General features: G+C 49.3%; 1 protein-coding gene across 4 annotated transcripts in view; it reads right to left on the bottom strand.

Annotated features, from left to right (window-relative positions):
• Nucleotides 1-22,865, bottom strand: part of SCARA5 (scavenger receptor class A member 5) — a 102,201-nt gene that overhangs the window by 24,132 nt on the left and 55,204 nt on the right. For all 4 annotated transcript variants that reach the window (XM_084886422.1, XM_084886421.1, XM_084886424.1 and 1 more), the window contains exons 4-6: nucleotides 11,010-11,684; nucleotides 2,917-2,997; nucleotides 707-805 (exon numbers count right to left, since the gene is read on the bottom strand). In XM_084886422.1, coding sequence (XP_084742548.1) covers nucleotides 707-805; nucleotides 2,917-2,997; nucleotides 11,010-11,684 — 855 coding nt within the window. The remainder of the gene's footprint in view (nucleotides 1-706; nucleotides 806-2,916; nucleotides 2,998-11,009; nucleotides 11,685-22,865) is intronic.

The raw sequence follows: 22,865 nt of genomic DNA, 5'->3' as shown, positions 1-22,865 counted from the left end.
TATTTAATCACCAACCGGAAGGTAGAGTAAAAGTTCCCAGTGATGGAAGATGAGGAGACCATCCCAGACATGGCGTGGGAGTGACTAACAGCACGTTTTTCTTAGATCTCATCTTAACAAGTGAGAAGGTCAAGCCCGGGGGGGGAAAGTATCATCCTATTTCCTCGTCATCTTCTGCCACGATGCAGGGCTGGGCACTCTTGAGATAAACACGGAAAGACAGGAACTGCCTATAAAGTGGGCTCCCTGACAATGAGCAAGGTGCCTATCAGCAGGAGGAAAAATGAGAAGAAACACTGGGCAATGGAAAGCTGAGGACTGATTCCATGTTGGGGAATACAAAGAATATGGCGGACTGGGAGGAAGTGGCAGTCCTGGGTTCCTGCGAGCCCCGCTCCCAGCTGAGTTTCCTTGTAGAGGCAACAAGCAGGACTGCTGGTTCTCCCATGCATTTCGATAGCTCTTCCGAGCACCAAAGTGTTTTCACACATATGCATCCCATTGAATCCTCAGGACAGCTCTGCGAAATGTGGCACCCCCAGAGAGTCTCGTGTGGGGATGAAGAAACAGATGCTGAACGAGGAGATGAAGTGACTTGCTCAGGGTTACTCTGAGCCCGTGGCACAGCCAGAATTCAGAGCCAGTCCACCCGCTGCGGTGTCTATGCGGGTGCCCGGGGGCCAGCCATGAGCGAGGGTGTTATTACCTTTGATCCCGCGCATGCCCATCACGCCCGTGGCTCCCGGCCTCCCATCATCACCCTTGAGGCCGGGCAGTCCTGGGGTTCCTTTCTCCCCTGGAAGACCTGGGGAGACAAGAGACACGTTGGGGCCTTTCGAGGTCACCGTCTGGCTCAGCAGTTGACTTCAACCATGATCCCTCCCATGGCCTCTGCTTCCTGCTGCCTCTCAGGTAACCTAGAGGCAGTGACCTGAAGGCCAGCACATACCTGCCCCATTGACACCCTTTATCCAGTGAGGCCGGACACCTCCCCCCGAAAAATCCAGTTCTACTGAGTGATGGCGGTGGTGGTGCCAACCCATTTGGGAGCTGTCCCTTTGCCTCTAGCTGTGCTGGAGATTTAGATTTGGCAACATTTTTTTTTCTTGGAGCGTTTTTTATGTGACAGGCACTGTTCTGGATGCTTTGAATAAAGTGTCCCATTTAACCCTCACTATAAACTAAGGTATTATTTCACTCTGTGCTACAAAGGAGGAAACTGAGGCCCAGAGAGATGGAGTAACCTGCCCACGGTCACACAGCAGTGTCAGAGGCTGGATCTGAGCCCTAGTCTTTCTGAGCTAAGAGCTCAGGGTGAGTTGGCTTCATCTCACACGGATGAACAGGGTTTCCTGGTACTGAGGGTAGGAGGAAGGTGAAACAGCTCCCCACACAGGGGAGTGTAGGGATGGGGACAGTAGGCGGAGGAGGAGGAAGAAAGGTCAGTAAAGGGGGTGATGGATGGCCTGCTACCGGGTCAGGCCTGGGCCTTCTGACCAGGAGGCCCCACAGCCACTGCTGGTGTGCCACCTGGGAGAGCCAGAGTCAATACACGTTTTCACCCAGTGATGGCCCTGGGTCCCCCGTGGCCTGACCTTAGCCCACAGTTATCTCTGCAAAGCAGTGCAGCATTGTTCTTTGCTGCTCTGAATGTTAGTTTTCTTTGGGATTTTTCTCTAACGTAAAGAAACCTGTCACCCAGGAATTATTCCTCCAGAGTTTATGTCAAATGGCTGGAGGGGGACAGGTGGCCCCAGGAGGGTGGCAGGACCTCAGAGAGGGGCTTAATTTCTTTTTCTCCTTCCTCACACAATTTCCCCAGAGTCCAATGGCCCTGATGCCACGGAACTGTGAGTCTGGGGCAGGATGCGCCCAGGAATCCCCATCCTGTCATTTTACTAAAGCAGGAAAGGGGGTGCAGTTTTGAGTTTAGGGAGCGTCCCTGAGAGGGGAATGAGAGCCAGGCCACGGGCTCTCCCTCCGCCAGCCTCTGCCTCCACTTCTGCTTGCCACCTCCTTAGAGAGTTAGAGGGAGGTGGTTTGGAGGTATGTTTCCTGATATAAATAAACAGACACCTGTCCCCTGAGAAGCTCTTCCTTTTCTTACATTATTCAGAGGGCTTTTCACTCTGCTAGAGAAATGCTGCTCACAGTAGAGGCTCAGGAAGGGACAGACTGGGATGCAAAGTTGGATAGAGTAACGAAACAGGAACCTCCAAGACAATGAGAGTAAGAAGACCATATGGCACATCCTGGCATGATGTCGTTTCATTCAATGTCGTTTCGTTATAACATTGATGAGATGCCATGGGAACTTAACTCATTTATATCCATTAGCCTAAGGTAAAATAGGTTCATTACATGTTGCTTCACTTAAAATCACAGAACCCATCCATGATGTTGAGTGAGGACTTACTGTACACTTTCCAGAAGGCAAAAAAGTACCCTCCCTACCAGCCACTGGATCTCCAGGGCTGTCACCCGTGTGTGTGGCAGGATAGAGAGGTAGGAGAGGGGCAGGTGTTCATTGACCTGCATAGGTTCAGAGGTACCTGGTGATTCACTGAGGGGGCACAGCATGACTGGAGGGTTGGTCTGGATTACAGAGCACCCTCAATTTCTTCTGAAGGCCCTGGTCACACAGAGCCTGTCTCCTGGGTGAAGAGTCTTTTCAGGGAGCTGTGAGCCTCTCGTGTACCCTTTTCCTTCAATTCCTGATACTTTCCATGAAAGAGTATTTGCTCCATCCTATTGTCACACGCATAACCCGCCAGTCTCTTAACAGAGCAGGGCACTTGAGGCTGAGTTGATTGGGCACATGACCGACCCCAATGAGAAAGCACAGGGGCGGGAATGGATCGGCGGCCCCTTCCCTTCCTGGTATGCCCAGGGCCCTCCCGGGGGTTTCCCCATTACCTCGAAGTCCGGGTAATCCAGGGAGTCCAGGCTCGCCTTCCTTTCCTTCATCGCCCTGATCGCCTTTGGGGCCCGGCGGTCCTGAAAGGGTGACAAACAGCACCCAGATTAGAAGGTGGCTTCCTGGAACAGGACACCCAGGGACTGGTGTCCTTATAAGAAGAGGACGCACAGACAGCCACCTGGGGAGAATGCCGCATGGCGTTGGAGGCAGACATTGGAGGGATGTGTCTACAAGGATTCTGGTAGCACCAGAAGTTGGGAAGAGGCCAAGAAGAATCCTTGCGCTTTTGGAAGGAGTGTGGCTCTGTGGGCCCCTTGATGCCAGACCTCTGGCCTCCAGGACAATGAGAGAATACATTTCTGTTGTTTTAAGCTCCCGAGTTTGCGGTGCTTTATTATGGCAGCCCCAGGAAACCAAAACATGTATGCTCACAGCATAGCAGTAAATGTCTTGCACAATAAATATTTGATGAATGAATGAGTTTATGAGGTCAGAGGGTGTTAATACATACAAAACAACCAAGAGGCCAAGATCAAGATGTACTGATATTCTAGAAGTTGGCACTGTCCTCAGACCCTAACCGGAGTAGACAGCTGTTTAATAATTCAATGGCACATGCACAGAGGAAAAGTAATCAACAATTTAAAAATGCACGAGTTCCACAAATCATTTGAGGACTGGCTTTTGGAGCCATTGTCCTCTTTTCTCCAAAGAAAAGCAAAGTCAGACTGATCCCAGTTTTCAGGTGACAGAGTGCAGACACAGAACCTGTTTAGAACACAACTAAGATGATAGGTGAAAGGCAAGTCATACTAAAGAGTCCAATCAGCTTCCCAATGCCCATTCCAGCAACCTCTGTCCAAGGCTGAAGAAAGGAGACTGAGAGAGGTCCCTGGATCTCTGTACTCCGTGGGCTGCCACAAGGATGGGCCGCCTGCCTGCCCCTAACCCAGCACACCCCACCTTTTCCCCCTCTCCTCTGCCCTTCCACTTCTCCCTATATGGAACACAGAGCTCCAGGCACTGAGCAAGTCAAGGATGCAATGGAACAGACACTCCAATTTGTTCTCTTCACTCTGATGAGTTTGGGTCTTCCCTAGAGTAATTCTCACGAAGGGAAGACACTACCCAGAAGAATGGCCCTGATGGTGGGCGTCAGGGTGGCAGAGACCCCTTGGGGTTGATTGTGGATCTGGAGCATCTTGAGTTCCAGGTCCTGGTTCTAGAAAATCTAAATAAAAAATTCCTTTCTTGGGCATTGGTAGCGATGCATAAGTGGATTAAATGATATCATGGATGTAAAGGGACTTAGTAATCTTTAAGTGGCAAAGCCATCCCTGACAATCTGTACCCCACTTTCCACAGTGTTTCACCAGAATGATTTAAGATGACTGTGTGTGAAGATCCTAACCCAAACTTGGCTGGGTCATTCAGACAGTCAGGTCTGAAAACATTTTTCACATGGACATCATTTTTTAAAATACTTTTTTATTGATTTCAGAGAGGAAGGGAGAGGGAGAAAGAGATAGAAACATCGATGATGAGAGGGAATCATTGATTGGCTGCCTCCTTCCTGCCCCCCTCTGGGGATTAGCCCCACAACCTGAGCACGTGTCCTTGAGTGAAATTGAACCCTGACCTTCTGGTTCAACCCCTGAGCCATGCCGGCTGGGCTGCATATACTTTTTAAGACAGATAATGGGTTTGTGAGGTTCTGTATTAGAGATTAATTGGGAAGAAGTTGGGGCGGACAATAAAGGTGGGTTAATGACTTCCAAACCTTAGTCACTTCCTTAGGTGGTGTTGGCCCAGCAGACTCAGAGGAGCCTAAAACGTGTCCAGTCTGAGTCTTGGGGGCCAGACTGCTTATTGTTCTGCCTATTAAGCCTTTCTTCAAATCATTGGTGCCCATGCGTAATGTCCTCCCGAGATCTGATGTTGTGTCATTTTCTCAGGAATCCAGGCTAAAAGTCTTGAGCTCGCTTTGTCACTCATCCCTTTGCTCTGCCTTCCTGGGCTGTTACTCTTCAAGGCTCCTTACTGAGGAGACTCCCATGTTGGATCTGTCTCCTTCCTCCCCGGCATCAAGCTCATCAGGGTCCTCATGGCCTCGCTCCCAGCCATTTGAGAGACCTCATTGACTCCACTTTCTCTCTGCAACCCTGTTCCTGCTCATTCTGTTAACTAATCTCATCAGAATCAAAGGAGCTCTGTGTCCTCGGGCTCCCCTCTCTTAGGATCCGTGCTTCTGCACACCCACAGTCTGATGCTTCTTCCACCTCAGCAAATGCGTTCTCCTCATGGTGCCTCCCACCCTGACCCCCAATCCCTTCCTTTCTAAGAGTCCTGTCCCTCAGCCCTGGAGCTCACCTTCGTGCACACCCTTCTGAATTCTTAGGACAACAGAGCAGAGATCCCACATTTCAGAGCTGGACAGAGCCTCAAGCATTACTGGGCACAAACTCCCCACAGGGGGCATGGTCAGGCCACTGTGCCCAGCCACTCACCTCCAACTGTGGTCCCCAAAGAGGACAGGCCTCTCTGAAAGGCTAGAGCTCCCCTCTCTATGGCCCCGTGTCTCACACAGCACCTGGCACACAGTAGGGACTCAAAGAAGGACTTTTGGGCAGTCATAGAAGCTGTTCTGGTATCCATGGTCTCAGTAGTACCCAGATTAGCTTTTTAACTTCTCATCTTTTCTACCCCTGGAGCAGGCGGGAGCATGGAGGTGGGCTGGGGTAAGGAGGAATGGGGCCTTTTGCTCCTCAGTCAGGAAAACAGCCCCAGAGCCCACTGTGCTTTTGGTCTGGTGTGCCAGCTTCTCCTTCCTGCCTGCCTCCTGCGGGGGCCTGAGGAGTAAGACACCTGTGCCTGGGTCCCCTCCCAGAGCCCCTCCCACCAGTCTAGCCCACTCCCCCCACCCTACTGCCCCCAAGGCCGTTCTGCCCTTGCCTGGCTGCCTGAGAGCCACTCCAGCTGGAAGCATTTCCAGAACAAAACAAAGTGTATGTGACCCAGCGTTTGGGAGAAACACCAGGATTCTTCTGGGAATCAGCCCACAGGGAGGGAAAGCAGTCCTGTTCTCTCTTCCCGGATCCTGGAACTGGCGATGGGGCGGGGGACTCGCGTGTGCCGGAATCTGGACAGGGACCTGCCAAGAACAAGTTCTCATGACAGCTGATAAAGTGGGCCCGACGCCAGCATAGCAGTGACCCACATCACAACGTAAACACCACCCCAGAGCCATGCTAATTCAGGGGCAGTTGACGGGGTGGAGCTCCTCCGCTAGTTACTCTACTCCCACATGCCTGAGGTCACTGGGCACAGCGTTTTCCATGCTATCACCTGTACACTTGCAAGCGCTCTCAATTCCCTCATTCCTGGCCTTCTCTCAGCACCCTGAGCATGCCGATGGGGCAGGACTGTCGACCCCATTTAACCACCCAGGAGACTTGAGCCCAGAAGTGAGGGCCGTCCTGCAAGGCCAGCTCTCCTCTGAACCCCGAGGGAAAAGGGGGTGGTGGGCAGGGCTGGGTGCAACTGCTGATTTTCACAGCATGGTCTCCGGCTCCATCTCAGCAGAGCCAGACATAAAAGGTGAAATGACAGAGAGTCACACAGCCCCCACCGAGCCCCTGCTTCCCAGTCCTTAGTGGAGGAGAAACACTATGTCCACGTCGCTCTGATCAGAGACATGCAACACCTCCAACACATCCCTGCTCACTCAAGGCCAGAGCCCAGTGTCCAAGCCTGGAATCCAAGGCTCCACAACATTTCAACGTTCCTTTATAAACATTTGTTGAACTACGCTCTACTCTACTAGATGGTGTTTTTCCTTGGGGGAAAAAAAAGCAGCCCGCAGATAAATTTGCTTTGCCAACTTGTTTTTATGAATCAAGGGATGTGTTTTCTAGTTCCAGTGGGGCCACTGCTTTGGGATTTGACTTGGGCAAGTCATTCCGCACCCTCAGCCTCAGGGTCCTCGGCAAGAGGAGCGGTCTATGTGACTTCCGAGACCTGTTGTCACTCTAATGTTATGTGATTCTATAAAGGACCAGCTAGCAAACAGAGCCATCTGAGTGTGGCTGGGATGCTTCAGGCCTTTGCTCTCTCCTTCCCCTCCTGGTGAACCTCCTCTCTCCCATTACCTTCCCCCCATCCTGATATGCCTCTTCTCTCTGATCATTGAAGCTCTCCCCTGTTTTCAAAGCCACCGACAGATTTCAACAGACCCGATGAATGCTGAAAACCATAAGCAGAAAACAAAGTACCGCTGTGAATGTATACAAAAGACAAACTGGAGACAAAATTTATGGAAAACTATAACAAAGCAAGAGAATGAAAACCATTTGGGGTCAAGCTCAAGAATAACATAAATAAGCTCATATTTGAAAAATATACATAGCTGAGTATTTGTGGATTCTGAGCCAGGAAGAGCAAAGTGTGTGAGTGTGTGTGTGTGTGTGTGTGTGTGTAGACTAAGAAAGGGACTGGACAAAGTGAGGGCAGAAAGGCCACTCTAGACAGCAGGCTAGAAATGCACAGCAGCTTTCCTGACAAAGCATCCCTTACCTGAAAGCCTGGGGAGAGTTTTGTCTCATTAAAGTTGAAAGTAATTACATTTGGATATGCCCCACAGCATTCTCTTTACTTCTACCAATGGGGTCCCTAGCAACCATGAGAGAGGGGAATGGGAAAGGGAGGCACCAGATGCAGGGGTGATCCTGAGAGCCAGAGGGCTGAGTGGTGATCACCTCTGAAGAGCCAGCAGCCCCTCAGGAATGCAAAGCATGAAGACAGGAAGGCAGGCCTGGGCAGGACTGAGATGAAACTTTTAGTCCAAGAGAACCCAGTGTGAAACTTACTTTACGAACCAAAGAAAGATGACTTGGCGGATTTCACTGGAAGAGCGTTGGCAAATGAATGGCCTAGGGCAGTTTTAGTTCGAGCCAGGGAGAGGGGAATTGGAAATTAAAGAACCAGGATGTAAAATATTCAGACAGGCGCAGGAGGGTGCACCAGAAAGAAGCACACTGATGTCTGTTGACTAAGAGGGGAAGGAAAGGGGAAGAACCTGCGAGGGACTGTCTCCCAAGTAGAGGGATGGAGTCCAAGGGACCATGTTCCCTTCTCTCCACTGGGAAAGCAGGATGGTCAGTGACAAGACTATGGCAGTGTTTTTCAACCTTTTTGGGCAAAGGCACACTTGTTTCATGAAAAAAATCACGAGGCACACCACCATTAGAAAATGTTAAAAAATTTAACTCTGTGCCTATATTGACTATATATAAAGTAATTCTCTTGAATAGGAATCAAATAAACACAAAGAAAGTATTTTATAATTACTTTATTATGAAATATTAAGTAAACAAAATAGTGAAAAATTATAAAATTCTTGTCTTGTCTGCACCTACGGCACACCAGGCAACATCTAGTGTGCCGCGGAACAGCGGTTGAAAAACGCTGGACTATGGCTTCTGAGCCAAAACAACCAACACTCTTTCAGACCTTAGCTTTGCCACTTGCCAATTGCTTAATGAACAGCAGGGAAGTTATGAAAATGTCTCATCTATAAAATAGGGACGATAAAATACCTTTTTGTAGAGTGAGAGTATTAATGGTCTTTAATGTCCTGGAAAATTAATTTAGAGAATTAATGCTGACAAAATGTCTGGTTCATAGTAGGCCATGATTCGGTGTAGCTTCTATTATTACTAAGTACCTGCTGTGAGCAAGGGAGGTCCAGGAAAAGAGAAGACAGGAAAAGCGAAGATGCCCAGGGTGTAGATTTGAGAGGAGACACTGTACCTCCAGTCCTCCTTGGATTTCTGAGAGGTGAAACCCAAAATGACCCAGGACAAGAATCCTCTGATTGCCCAGGTTTGAGATTTACTGGTTGTTCCACAAACATGGACTGAGTCCCAGTAACACGTATTGCCCTGCTGGGCACTGGGGGAAGCAGGAATGAACAGATGGGGGTGGACGGTGGTGTAGCAGAATGAGCACTGGGCATTGGGCTAAAGTCCTGGCTTGGACATTAAACTGTACACTTGACATGGGTGAATCTCACAGCATTTAAATTATGCCTTATTAAAGCTGTTGAAAACAAAAGTCCTGGATCGGATCATTACCAGCTGTGTAGCCCAGAGCCAATCAGCTATTTCCTCCTGGAGCCTCAGTTGTTTTTCTGCAGGAATCCTACCCCACCCTCAATAACAAAACCTGCCTCCACCAACCTCGCCACTAGTCATGGGGATCCACTTAAAACAAAGTAAATAACGTGCCACCCAACCTTCTGTGACCTGGAAAGTACTATGCAAATGGGAGGCCCCATCGTTACTATTTTCTGTTCTGATACAGGTAGAAGCTCTGAGGAGGGAGACTTGGGTGAGCTGGAGAGAGCAGTGTGGCTCTTGGAAGAGGTGGGCTGGAGTGAGAGCTGAAGGATTTGGAGGAGGAGGAGGAGGAGGAAGAGGAAGAAGGAGGCATTGCAGTAGGAGGCACGGCTAGAGGAAAGCCAGGGCCGTGGGAAAGGCGGGCTGTGTCTCTGGGCCGGTGACAAGATGTGTCCCACCGGACTGGATGCTTCACACAGGACAGGGGGTACAAGCTGGCTGTCTAGGGACCATACATGGCCCCCAGATGTGTTGCATTTGGCTCACAGTGCTAAACAATGAAACATTTCTAGAACATTCCGTGTTTCTGTTTTCTCTTGGAAAAAAAATGGGATGCCCTTGTCAGCCAGCCTGGCCCAGATGGGCTGGACCTGCCAGAGCCCCAACTACTCCCCGACACTGAGGTCACTTTACTTACTGACATGGCTCCACTGGCCCCTGCAGGCGGTTGTGTTCGCAACCCCTGCATCAGGGGAACAGCTGGAGGAGAGGGCAGGGAAGGTAGGCCGGGGACAGGTATGAGATGTAACCCTCACCACCTGTAGGCAGAAAGGCCTGCTCTAAATCCTGGCACTGTCACCTCCTAGCCTGCAACTGTGAGCAACTTTCTGACTCTCAGTGCACTTGCGGTTTTTAAGGGACATTATAATGAGATTCTCTTGGCACCATGCCTGACATAGGTGGTGTTCAATAATGAATTGGGCAGAAGTTGGGGATCCATGGAGAGTTCTGAGCAGGGGGTGATGCAGGAAAAGCGCATTTCATAAACGCTGCCTCTGACAGTGATGTGCAGGGTGGACAGAAACAGGAAGACATGGGAGAGAGGCAGGGAGAGGCCCCAGCAAGTGTACAAACGAAGGCCTGCGCATTCTTTTGCCATTATCCTTAGGAGGTAGACATGAAAGCTGGCAAATTGTTAAATAAAACATGTTCTTCAGACGAAACTGGTTTGGCTCAGTGGATAGAGTGTCGGCCTGCAGACTGAAAGGTCCCGGGTTCGATTTCGGTCAAGGGCATGTACCTTGGTTGGGGGCACATCCCCAGTGGGGGTGTGTGCAAGAGGCAGCTGATCGATGATTCTCTCTCATCGATGTTTCTAACTCTCTATCCCTCTCTCTTCCTCTCTTTAAAAAATCAATAAAATATATTTAAAAAAACAAAACATGTTCTTCTACCTGGATGAATACAGGGGCAGGCAAAAGTAGGCAAACAGTGGTTTGCATGGAAAATAATACAGTAATTAATATATAATACAAGAATAAGCTCTGCACTCGCAACTGTAAACTTACTTTGTGCCCCGCCCTGAATTGCTTTATAACCATCTGCAAGGCCAGGTTCACATTTGGAATTCCAACTCCTTGTAGCTCTACCTATTGGAACCTCTCTCTTCCCAGCCTGAGCCTGCAGCCTGACCCCTAGACCCAAACGCTTAGCGGCCCCATTTCCCCATTAGCCACCCTTGGCCATTCTCATCGCCAGGGGAGTGGACGCTGAGGGCACTCTCTGAGGGAGGCGGTGCACGGATACAGGCCTGGAAATGCACATTGGCCATTTAGGCAGAAATCCCCAGGGTCCTCTACCGCAAGATTTCATCAGGGAGGCGTGGTCTCCCTATGCCAAGCCACCTTGCAGAGGGTGCCCAGGGAGAAGTCCTGAGCAGGAGGGGCCCAGGCTGCCTTGTGGGGGTTCCTTACCTTTGGCGAAGGAGATGTTCCTCAGGGCGATGGAGTGCTCCCAGTCCTTGAGGCGCAGGTCCTCCGTGATGGTGTTGAGCACGGCCAGCTCCTGCTTGAGCTGCAGCTCCATGCCCATGTGCGCCAGGCGCATGCGGCGCGTGTCCTCGCTGGCGTTGCTCACCAGCACCTGCAGGTCCCGCAGCCGCGTGCCGTAGAGGGCCACGTCGTAGGACAGGCTGTAGTTGAGGCCGCGCAGCGCGCCGCCCACGTCGGCCAGCTCCTCGCCCAGGACGCCCACCCTGCGCGCCAGCCCGTCGAGCAGGCCGGCGTGGCGCCGCAGCAGCAGCTGGCTCTGGTTGCTCTCCACCTGCAGCTGGTAGAGCTCCAGCTGCGCGGAGTCGCTCTGCTGGCCGGTGCGGTCGCGCAGCAGGGCCACCGCCTGCTCCGTCTGAACCGCCTGCGCCTGCAGCCCCCACAGCGCGCCCTCCAGCCGCTGCACGGCGCCCGCCAGCGCCAGCAGCGAGTCCGACTGGTTCTGCAGCGCGTCCTGCACCTTCCACACCTGCTCCGTCAGGTCCACTTGCAGCGGCGCCTGCAGGAGCCGCAGCTGCAAGTCCCTGAAGCTCTCGTTCAGCCGGTTCACGTTCAGAGTCAGCACCTTCAGGTCGTCAGGGGAGCTCCGAGGCCTGGACACTGAGAATGAGGAGGGCGAGACGTGAGACAGGAGTGCCACCAGGGAGGTCCTTGGGTCCCCAGAGGCAGGCCTGGCCAAAACCCGGCATGCAATAGGTGCTCAATAAACAACAGAGGAAGGGCAAGCAGAGGTGGCTGTGGTTGAGCGCCTTGGATAGAAACCAGCCACTGTGCTAAGCCAATGGTCCCCACACTTGTCCGCCCATTAGAATCACTGGCCAGGTGTCCCACCTTTAGGCACCGTGATTGAACTGGTCTGGTGTGAACTGAGCTTTGGAATTTTTAAGAGACTAGAGATAATTCCAAAGTGCAGACTAATTTGGGCACCACTGTGCTCACTGGACCATAGGTATGAGGTTGATCCATATGGCATGGTCATTTCTCTGTGTTGGAAATGGTCAGATATCAGCTGTTTCATGCAGCTAAGCCTGTGATCCTGTGTGCTGCTATCCTCTCAAGTCGAGGAGGCGGCGACCATTATTGTGCTCTTTCAGGATGAGGGCTGTTCAAGGGGCCCAAGGGAGCCCAGCAAGTCAGTGGTGGAGCCAGACGGCGTGCTTGCTCCAGAACCCCGGTGCTCCCCCAGCAGCCCGCTCCGGAACTGCCTGCAGGACCCACGCCCGCAGCAGACTCAACCAGGCTCTGGGCAGCAGTTTATTTCCCGGCTCCTGAGTTCGGGGTTCCTGTCCCTCTGGCTCATCTCCTGCAGCAAGGGCTCCTCTGGGTGGGGACACACACTTTTCTATGATCACCCTCCCTTCTCTGCCTCCTCCGATCCTCCTTCTGCATCCCGTGTTTCCCTCTTCAGGCAAACACCTTATGTCAGTGACTTCCTACGATTCCTCGTGGAGAGGTTCCTTCTCTTGGTTGTAAGCGGCTATTTCACAATCTAAGGGGAGGGGTGAGCATCGTAAGCATTAAAATCTGGCACCCGGTGTCTCCTGGAAGCTCACGGGCTGCACTGGCTCGGGCACACCGGCGCTGGGATGTCTAGGGGTCCTCGCTGCCTGTTTGCTGTGTGCTGTCCATCGCCATCTCCCTCTCTGGTCTGCACGCTAGAGAAATGACAACCAGAGTAGCAGGTGGGGCAGGCGAGGCATGGAGGGCATTCTGCCTTGGCGATCTTACAACAGAGAGAGCTGGGAACTTGGTTTACAGTTTGTTAAAACAACGAGAGCATTCAGATAGAATAGCATTCTTCCAGAGCCTCAGGTTGGGAGGGGAGAAGATTGGTTGTGGGGGTGCTTGGGCCACGTGCAGACCAGCTGTGGCGATCCTTCAGTGAGCCTTCTGGAAGCACAAGCACTTATGGTGGCCCCTCTGGAGGAGATAAGCCACCTCAGGTTAGACCCAGCGACTCATTGGGCCAGATGGGGCCTTAGAGCCCCACTGCAACGTCTCTCTCTCCCCAGGATCACGCTGCCCAGTGGTCACCCAGCCTGTGCTTCTACTAAGGTGACCAGACGTCCCACTTCTGGCAGGACAGTCCCGATTTTTAACAATTTGTCCCACGTCCCACGGCGTTTTAAAATTGTTAAAAATCGGGACTGCCCCGCCAAAAGCGGGGTGTCTGGTCACCTTATTCTAACCATCTTTCCACCTTTGGTTGGTTCAATGAGAATGTTCTGCATTCTCTTCAGACTTGAAATTTGCATCCCTACAGTTTCTATCCACTGATCCTGCCTTCTCGGGTCATGTAGACCTAGTGAAAACATTTTCCCCATAAATTTGTTATGTGATAAGTTTCTGGTTTAAAACTGCAAGTTTCTACAATGTTCTCTTGTGACGAGATCCTAAGCGTCCCTACATCGTGGCTGTTCTCTTCTGCACATAAAAGGTGGTGCTTGATCTACACGTGGTTTTCCAAGATGTAGACAGATTGGGCAAAATATGGTAGAAGGATTAGCTCCTTCATTATGGACACGATACTTCTATTGATGTGGCCAAAACTGAGCTCTGTTTTAGCTTCATCTGGGTTTTTTACACTTTCACCATTGGATTTGGGTCTATGCAGTCTTTGGTGACAATTTCCCCCAATTTACAGATGAAGAAACTGAGGGCAGGAGAGTATATGTGATCTGTCCAATGGCCCGTTTTCTGACTCCTGGTTCAATGATTCACTCCACTGCTCTGCCACTCTGGAGAATTAACCAGAGAGTTGTCAATACAAATAAAGGTTCTGGGGAAATGGATCCATGACTCAGTCACAACCCAAGTAACCACAGGAACTGTCTGCTTAAGAAATCTTCATAGGCCTGGGTTCAATTTTTTTGTTTGTTTGTTAATCCTCACCCTATAGTGCCTCACCTGAAGATATTTTTCCATTGATTTTTAGGGAGACTAGAAGAGAGAGGAGAAGGCAGAGAGAAACATCAATGTAAGAGAAACACATCGATTGGTTGCCTCCTGCACAAGCCCTGATGAGGGTTCGGGCTGGGGAGGAGCCTGCAACGAAGGTACATGCCCTTTACTGGAATCGAACCCGGGACCCTTTGGTCCCCAGGCTGACACTCTATCTACTGAGCCAAACCGGCTAGGGCCCAGGGTTCAATTTTAAAGCTGGTGTGTCTGTCCAGTATTTGACTCAGATTGGTTGATAAATGTTAGCGACAGGACAGTCGAAAAACAGCAAGTCTGATACTGTGTCCCTGGAGTTCAAAGAGAAACTGCAGTGGATCAGAACTAGTGAGTTTCTATAATTCTGGTTTTCAGATGGGATCGTGCATCCTACTTGAGTTAAGTCACAGGGCTGATTTAAGTCTCCATTTTCCCAGGCCAATCAGAGGCAACACCATGAAGCAGACAATTTCCCTCACTGCAACTCTCTTCCAGCTCCCACCAGTCCCTCCTTCCCCCTCCAGGGGGTCCCCACACCTGACTGGTACCCTGTACCCTAGGAGGCCCCTGGCCTTGCCCACTGGCCCCTTCCTCTAAGAACCTACCAGCTCTAGGGCCCTCTCTCTGTCCAGGAAACTGAACTGAAACTTGCCTGCATGTTGATGGCTGGCAACCAGCCACCCCTCCCTAGAGGGTTCGCTTGGGTCTTTCATTATTGCTTATTGCACAACCAACATAAACATGAATCCAAATAAAAGAAAGAAAAAATTCTTCTACAATCCCACAACCTCCAACAAAGCACTCTTTCTGTCTTCCTTTTTTTTTTTTTTTTTTTTTAGATTTTTAAAATTGATTTTTAGAGAGAGAAAGAGGGAGATAAAATAGAGAAACATTGATTGGCTGCCTCCTGCACTCCCCCGCCCCCCTTACCCTCCCTGCTCAGGCATGTGCCCTGACCAGGAAACTTTCAGTGAATGGGATGATGCCAACCTACTGAGCCACACCAGCCAGGGTCTGTTTTCATTTCCTGGTTCCATCCATATGCAGACCCAATCTTCACAATTTAACCTAATATGATCATTTCATAAGCATTTCCCCACCCTTTTCTCTGCCTTTTATAATTAAAATTTTGATGACTATATTCGAGTCTATCTAGGGGATGTGTTGTAATTTACCCATCCTCTTACTATTGATTTTTTTTTTTTTTCTATCACAGAAAAGACATGCAGAAAGTTCTCTCCTTCTTTGGAAAAATTTTCCAGTGATAAAATTCCCAGAAGTTAGATCTAGTAATCTACTAACAAAAGGTATAGACATTTTTTGACTCGAAAATTGCAGCCAAAACACTTCCCTAAAGTTAGACCTTCGTGGGAGAAGGTATGTGTACATTATAGATTTTGAAATGTTCCTGTTTCAGTGAAACCTCAGTGCGCTGAGTATTACCGTTTTCATATTGTGAATTTTACAGATATAAAATGGTGCCTTGTTATTTTTTTTTGTAAGTGTAAGTGCATTTTGGAAGTGGCCCTTTCAAGGCAATGCATTAGCTCAAATGAATGAGATAGATGTTCGTTTTTTTAATTTAATTAAAAAATATTTTTATTGATTTCAGACAGGAAAAAAGAGGGAGAGATTGAAACATCAATGACGAGAGAGAATCATTGATTGGCTGCCTCCTGCATGCCCCCTACTGGAGATTGAGCCTGGAATTGAACCCAGGATCCTTCAGTCTGCAGGTTGATGCTCTATCCACTGAGCCAAACTGGTGAGGGTGACATTTTAGGTATTCCGGCTAATCATAACAGAAATTATCTGGAGAGACAAATACTCTTTGGACCTCCAATCCTGCTGTATAAGCCCAGAGCAGCCTCCCTTTTGGGGGATCACTTCTCCCAGAAATGAATGATCTTCTAACACTCACAGTGTGTTCTCAGCACACATCACCACACCACCCACCAGCTCCCCCCATTTAATTTCTTCCAGATGCTTGCTGTTCTCAACAGGGAACAATTCTTCTTGAGTGTGACTCTCTTAATTCACGTTTATGCAAACACTCCATTTATCTCTCTGCCTGGTGTATTTATTTTTTAATGTGCTTTAATTATTCTTCAACTTTCATGCTTTCACGAAGGGGAAAATAAATCAGAAACTGACAATACTTACTGGCATTTCTTGAGTCCTTACTGTTGTGCCAGGTACTGTCCTAAGTGCTTTCCTTATTCCTACACAAAATCCCATAACCGCCCTGTGAGATAAGTGTTATTTATTACCCTCATATTCCAAATGAGGAAACTGAGGCGCATTCTGAGGTTAAGTAAGTCACCGGGTCACACAGCCAGTGGGTGGAGGAGCCTGACCAAGGCCTGGCAGTCTGGTTCCCGAGCTCTCAGCTCTTAACCACTGTGGATACTATTGAGAGGGTGGAAGGCACAGATCAAAGTTTTTGAAGAGACACACAAATATCTAACGAGCTATGAAGTGAGTGAGCTCCCCATCATAAGCTGACGCTGAAGTCAGGCTGCTTGGCAGGAATCACATAGAGATTCAAATTTGGATTCTGATTCAATATTAATTGCTGACTATTAATTAATGTATTCATATATAATTTGCAATAATATATGAGTGATGTGTTAATGTCAGCCTCCGGCCATGCCCTGGGCTAAGGGACTTGTATATACCTATCTCACATGCCAGCCATAGCCTTCCCACCCACACCTTGGTGCCGAGTCAGCTTCCTGTCCTGTAACTGTCCTTTATGTTCATGAAAAAATAAATAAATAAATAAATAAATAAATGATCATGTGCTGGTTAAGTCAAGGCGCTCCAGAGGTGACTGACCAGAGAGGCTCTCTTCCCCCAACACACCGGGCACACAGTATGCCAGCGAGGCAGATCTGCCTGTGGGCTGGGAGGAAGAAAGCAAAGTGTTCTGGTCAAAACTGGTTTGGCTCAGTGGATGGAGCGTCACCCTGTGGACTGAAAGGACCCAGGTTCGATTCCGGTCTAGGGCATGTACCTTGTTTGTGGGCACATCCCCAGTGGGGGGTGTGCAAGAGGCAGCTGATCAATGTTCCTCTCTCATCGATGTTTCTAACTCTCTATTCCTCTCCCTTCCTCTCCGTAAAAAATCAATAATATATATATATATTTTTTTTAAAAAAGAAAGCAAATGCTCTGTTTGATGTTTAGTGACATAAATCTGGGGTATTGGTGTTAATAACCTTTAGTATTTATATAACAGTTCACATCTATTGCTTCATTTTTCAACATAACTAACCTTGGGAGGTCGGCAGGGCAAGTACATACTCATAATCTCATTGAAGGATGAAAACGGAGCTCAGAGAAGTCAAGAGACGGGCCAGAAGCATAAAATAAGGATGAATTGGGTATCCCTTAATCCATTCATATGCTGAACTCCAAAATTTATATGTGGAAGCAGGGCAGGGGATGACATTTATTAAGCACTTACTGCATGCCAAACTCAGTCCCAGTCTCTTACGAGAAGTGGGGATTACCTGGTGAAGTGGGGGTTATTAAGCCCATTTTCAGATGAAAAAGTTAACGTACTAGTAGGTGGCAGAGCATGAAAGTGGGCTCAGGCTGCACAGTATCTGAAGGCCCTACTGGACCCCCATTTCCCTCCCTTTGGGAGAGCACTGGTGGGGACACCAGCAGGCCCCGGGGCAGATGCCCTGCACCAGTTCCAGAAGCAGGAGGGGCTTGTTAGAGGTCTGGGAGAGCAGGAAAAAGGGGCATCTGAGATGTCTGCCTGGGGTGCCCAGCGGCAGGCAGCGCCTACAGCACTGCCAAATGCCTTACAGTGCTCACATGGTCCCCCCAAGCCTGCGGGGGGGAAAAAACCAGAGCAATTAATTAGCTCGAGGCCATCCTGTCTGGCTCGAAGTCCATGCTTATTTCATGGCCTCACGTAGGCCAATGATGCTGCAGGCAGGAAGGCGGCATCAGAATTCATAGAGCATCACTTTAAGGGCAGAGTGTGGGAACGGATGGGGCTGAAATGAAACTGCAAAGCCAGCACATCAATAAGTACCAAGAAGTAGACCAGGGGTGGGAGCGTGGGGGGAGGTGCTGGGGAGGTGAGGGGAGGGCTTTTCTTAGGTGGTCTGAAAACTGGGTTGACTTTTCTGAGATCTGGATAACAAGAGACTTGAATAGAAAATTGAAGTAAAAGTGGAACATCATATTCATCCAGAATTGCCCAATACAGAGGTTATCAGTGCATCTTTAGCACTTAAAGTGATGCGCATTTTCATTAGGGTTCCCCTGACCCCAGATGCCGGCCTCATGGTGTGTGGCTGTGCAGCCACCGGGCTCTGCGCTCAGAGGGCCCCGCGCTTGGGGCTTAATGCTCTGTGGTTCCTCTTTTGAGGAGATAATTTCACCTTTGATAAATTTGTGTTTTTTTAAGTGAAGGGCTGAGGCAGGGGCAAGAAAGTGGATGGGGGGAAGGGGGAGGTGTTAGGGGACGCTCATAAGGACCCAAAGAGGAGGGCAGCAGATGGGTAAGTTCTGGGCGAGTTCTTATTTTATTTTTGTTTTTTATTTTATTGATTTTCCACAGAGAGGAAAGAAGAGGGATAGAGAGCTAGAAATGTTGATGAGAGAGAAACTGCCTCCTGCACACCCCCTACCAGGGATGTGCCCGCAACCAATGTACATACCCTTGACTGGAATCAAACCTGGGACCTTTCAGTCCACAGACCCGCTGAGCCAAACCCGTTTTTGGCCTGGGCGAGCTTTTATGTTGTAGTACCACATGCCCCTGCTTCTAGCTCGGCAGGATGTCCAGGACCAACACGTACAAACTGGAGACTGGCTTCTTGGCCTGTGGCCCCATCAGCCCCTGCACATACACAGGAGGGAGCCAGGAGCTTCCAGAAGGGGCCCCTTTGAAAAAGAAGCCAGACGGACTCTCCGTCTTTGCACAGGTGGCCTGTGCTTTTTGATGCCAGCCTGGGGGCTCACCCACAGTGGCTCCAGGGCCACAGGTTTTGCCTGTGTCGGTATGGTATCCTGAATGCCCACATGCACTGGCCTTTGTCGGTTCAGAGGCTGTAGGGCTCTCCAAGAGAGCAAGCGAAGGTGGCCAATCCTAGGTCTCAGAGGCAGGATCCGACAACAAAGGATGTGGACTGCCTGCTCCCTGAAACGGTGGGTTGGCTGCAATCCAGACACCCATCCTTTGCAAACAGACCCTGGCACATCAGTGAGCAGAGCTGTGAGCTGGAGGATGCACAGAACACGTGCCGGCTGATGGCCGGCTGCCGGCCATGGTACCCACATTCAGATGGCCTGGCACAGCCTCAGAGGAAGGAAACCCCACCACTATGTGTATTACTTTGCCCAGAGGTGTGGCTCCGTCCTCAGTGCGCTTGGCACAGGCGTTCCCTTTGGTGGACCAACCAGACGGAGTCTTCGGTAATTCAGTGTTTACTGTGGAAATGGGATCCAAGATGAATTATAAATCAAAAGGCTCCTGTTGAGGAGACTGTCCCCAGGATTCCCATTTCAGAGACTAGAGTGTCTATCTAAAATCATTTCCAGCAACACCGGCATACCTAACATTTCAGCAGAGCACATCATTCTAATGAATAGGAAAGAGACTGATTCTTTGTGAATTCACAAGTGGAATTAGGAACTTGCTATTTATGTTTTTAATTTTTATTGATTTCAAAGAGGAAGGGAGAGGGAAAGGGAGAGAGAAACATCAAGGATGAGAAAGAATTATTGATTGGCTGCCTCCTGCACGCCCCCTGCTGGAGAGCGAGCCTGCAACCCGGGCATGTGCCCTTGATTGGAATCAAACCGAGGATCCTTTAGTCTGCAGGCTGACACTCTATCCACTGAGCCAAACTGGCTAGGGCAGGAACTTGATATTTAGATTAACGTAGAACCTTGAACCTTGATAGTGGCCAATAAATAGTTGTTAGGTGAATGATTGAAAATGGAGAGTATTATGAGGCACAGAAGTGCCTGCATCATTTCTTAGAAATAGAAAAGTTTGGACTAGTAGAGATGGACAGGCCAGCCATTGGTCCTGCCTCACACTCTCTCAACCCACTTCAGCCAGGGTTACAATGACCAACTTTGAGTGGGTATAACCTGGCAGGCTCTAACTTTATCTAGGCCTTTTATGACTTCTCAGAGGGGACACACACAAGACATGATAAGAAATCCCACTGTCCGGACTCAGGGCCTCCTGGAACTGGAGGGTGAAGAAGAGGAGGGCTTTAGTACTTTTAAATATATTTAAATATATTTATATATATTTTATTGATTTCAAAGAGGAAGGGAAGGGGGGGGGGGAGAGAGAGAGAGAGAGAGAGAGAGAGAGAGAGAGAGAGAGAGAGAGAGAGAGAAAGAGAGAGAGAGAAACATCAATGATGATCTGCTACCTCCTGCATATCCCCAACTGGGGATTGAGCCCACAACCACTGACTGGAAATTGAACTGTGAACTCCTGGTTCATAGGTCAATACTCAACCACTGAGCACAAAAGCTTTCATACTTTTGAATGACAAGGCATCCAGTGAAATGGATCCCTCAACCCAGTTGAATCGGTATGCCTTGGTGACCAACAGCAGATGGAAAGCTAGCAAGCGTAATACTGTAGATGACAAAGTTCAAAATTATCTTCACTGACGTGAAATCTCAGCTGGAGGTAAGAGGATCTGTACACAAGGGACAAGTGTGGTACTTGGCATTTGCAATCAGACTCTAAAAGAGATCCCTGGGTTTAGCAGCAGATAGCTTGTGTTTATCTAATTGCTACCTATACTTCAGACCCTCCGTGTGCCTCACACCACTCAACCCTCAAAACAACCTGTGAAGTAAGCATTAATAGGAGGAGGCTAAAGCTCAGAGAAATTAAGCGCATTTTCAAAGGTCTTGTAGCTAGGAAGTCACAAAACCAGAATTAGGCACAGGTCTTCTGTTGCCAACTTCAGCGTCTCTCTGCCAGATTCTCCTCCTGGCCTTCACATCACAGTGGGGGAAAATAGCAAACACACACCGAGAGAACAAAGCGGTATGATGTTATCATCAGCCATTGTATATAAATAAGATGACTGCTTGCGGTTTTTCTAATCCTGCATCTGAAATCACGCTGCCAAGCTTCAATAGGTCATCCAGGGCTAGCTGATTCTTAGACATCGCCAACAGTCCAGCCGGGAGCATGCCTTTGATATCCAACCCAGAGCCATACCTGCCCTATTAGGCCCCAGAGGCAATATTCTGAAGCATTGTTGAAACCTGTTTGGCTCAGTGGATAGAGCATCAGCCTGTGGACTGAAGGGTCCCGGGTTCGATTCCGGTCAAGGGCATGTACCTTGGTTGTGGGCACATCCCCAGTTGGGAGTGTGCAAGAGGCAGCTGATCGGTTTCTCTCTCATCGATGTTTCTAACTCTCTATCCCTCTCCCTTCCTCTCTGTAAAAAAATCAATAAAATATATTTTAAAAAATATTCTGAAGCATAGTAACCTCCATCTCGTATAAAAAATTGCTGTTTGAAACTCTGCTATTGTTAGATAATCACTAGTCCTGTGATCTCTGTCATTATAAACTTTGTCACTTTAAGACAGCCGGTTATTCTGTAAAATGACTTTGTTTTTAGTTCAAATAATAGAAAAAGATAAACTTAGCTGTCTGACCTTGCAAGCTAGCCATCCAATGTAATAGACTAATACTGATAGTAATTATGCCAAGTACAATCTCATTATGTATTCAAGGTTACACTGTCTGTAACAACAACCCACACAGAGCCTTTGTTATATCTGCAAACAAAGAGGCCTGAAACGTAAAAATACGGAAAAACTTCCTGTATGGGTGGTTCAGAGATTTGGAAAAGATACCTCCCTCTGGGCCACATGCAATAAATGACTCCTAGTCAACTGGCTCATTAAGGCGTCTTGTATCTCAATCGATGATTGACATTACACTAATTCCTCTGCCTTAATCATCCCATGGCCAGGTACCAGGCAACCAGAGACCACCTCTGCAGTCTAAAACTCACCCTGCCTTGCCTTTCCCACACCAACTCCAATAGAGGCCTAGGAGTTCCCCTTTATTCCTGCCTTTGGTCCCCATGGCCCTGCGTGCTGTGCGGCCTCCCGTCTCTGTGAGTGCAATCAACTCTGCTTCCCGAAGCCTCTCCTCTGCCTCCTCTGTGGCCATGCTTGACTGACCCTTTCATGAGAAAATACAGAACCTGTTCCTGAGCCCAGCTTTACAGATGAGGCTTAGACAGACAGCAGTTTGTTTAAGACAACATTACTCGTGAATGGCAGGTCCAGACATAAACCCCAGACTACCTGTTCTATCCCAGTGCGCAGTCCACCCCTCTTGCTCTAGCACAGCAGTCAGCAAACTGTGGCTCAAAGAGCCACATGTGGCTCTTTGGCCCCTTGAGTGTGGCTCTTCCACAAAATACCAGGTGTGGGCCCGCACGTACAGTGCGATTGAAACTTCGTGGCCCATGCGCAGAAGTTGGTTTTCGGCTCTCAAAAGAAATTTCAATCGTTGTACTATTGATATTTGGCTCTGTTGACTAATGAGTTTGCCGACCACTGCTGTAGCAGGAGCCCACTGAGGCTGGGTTAGAGGGCCCCCTCTCCATCTCTTCACGTGTCTCCTGGCACAGTCACATGAAGGTAGTGAGGTTGGGGGGCATGTCTCTCTGTATCTATCTTTCTGGACACTGTTCCCTAAAGACAGAGACAGCTCAGTAGGCATCCCCCAGAGTTTCCACGCGGCTTTGGGTTGGAGTGGTGTGAGCTCTCCCCATTGGCCCTTTTTCTCAGACGCATCTTTCTTCACTGGTTGAG

The sequence above is a fragment of the Pipistrellus hanaki genome (genome assembly GCF_964339955.1).
Source record: "Pipistrellus hanaki genome assembly, chromosome: 5".
Taxonomy (NCBI): Eukaryota; Metazoa; Chordata; class Mammalia; order Chiroptera; family Vespertilionidae; genus Pipistrellus; species Pipistrellus hanaki.
Note: the sequence above shows the minus strand (reverse complement) of the source record. Positions and strands in the feature narration are given on the sequence as shown.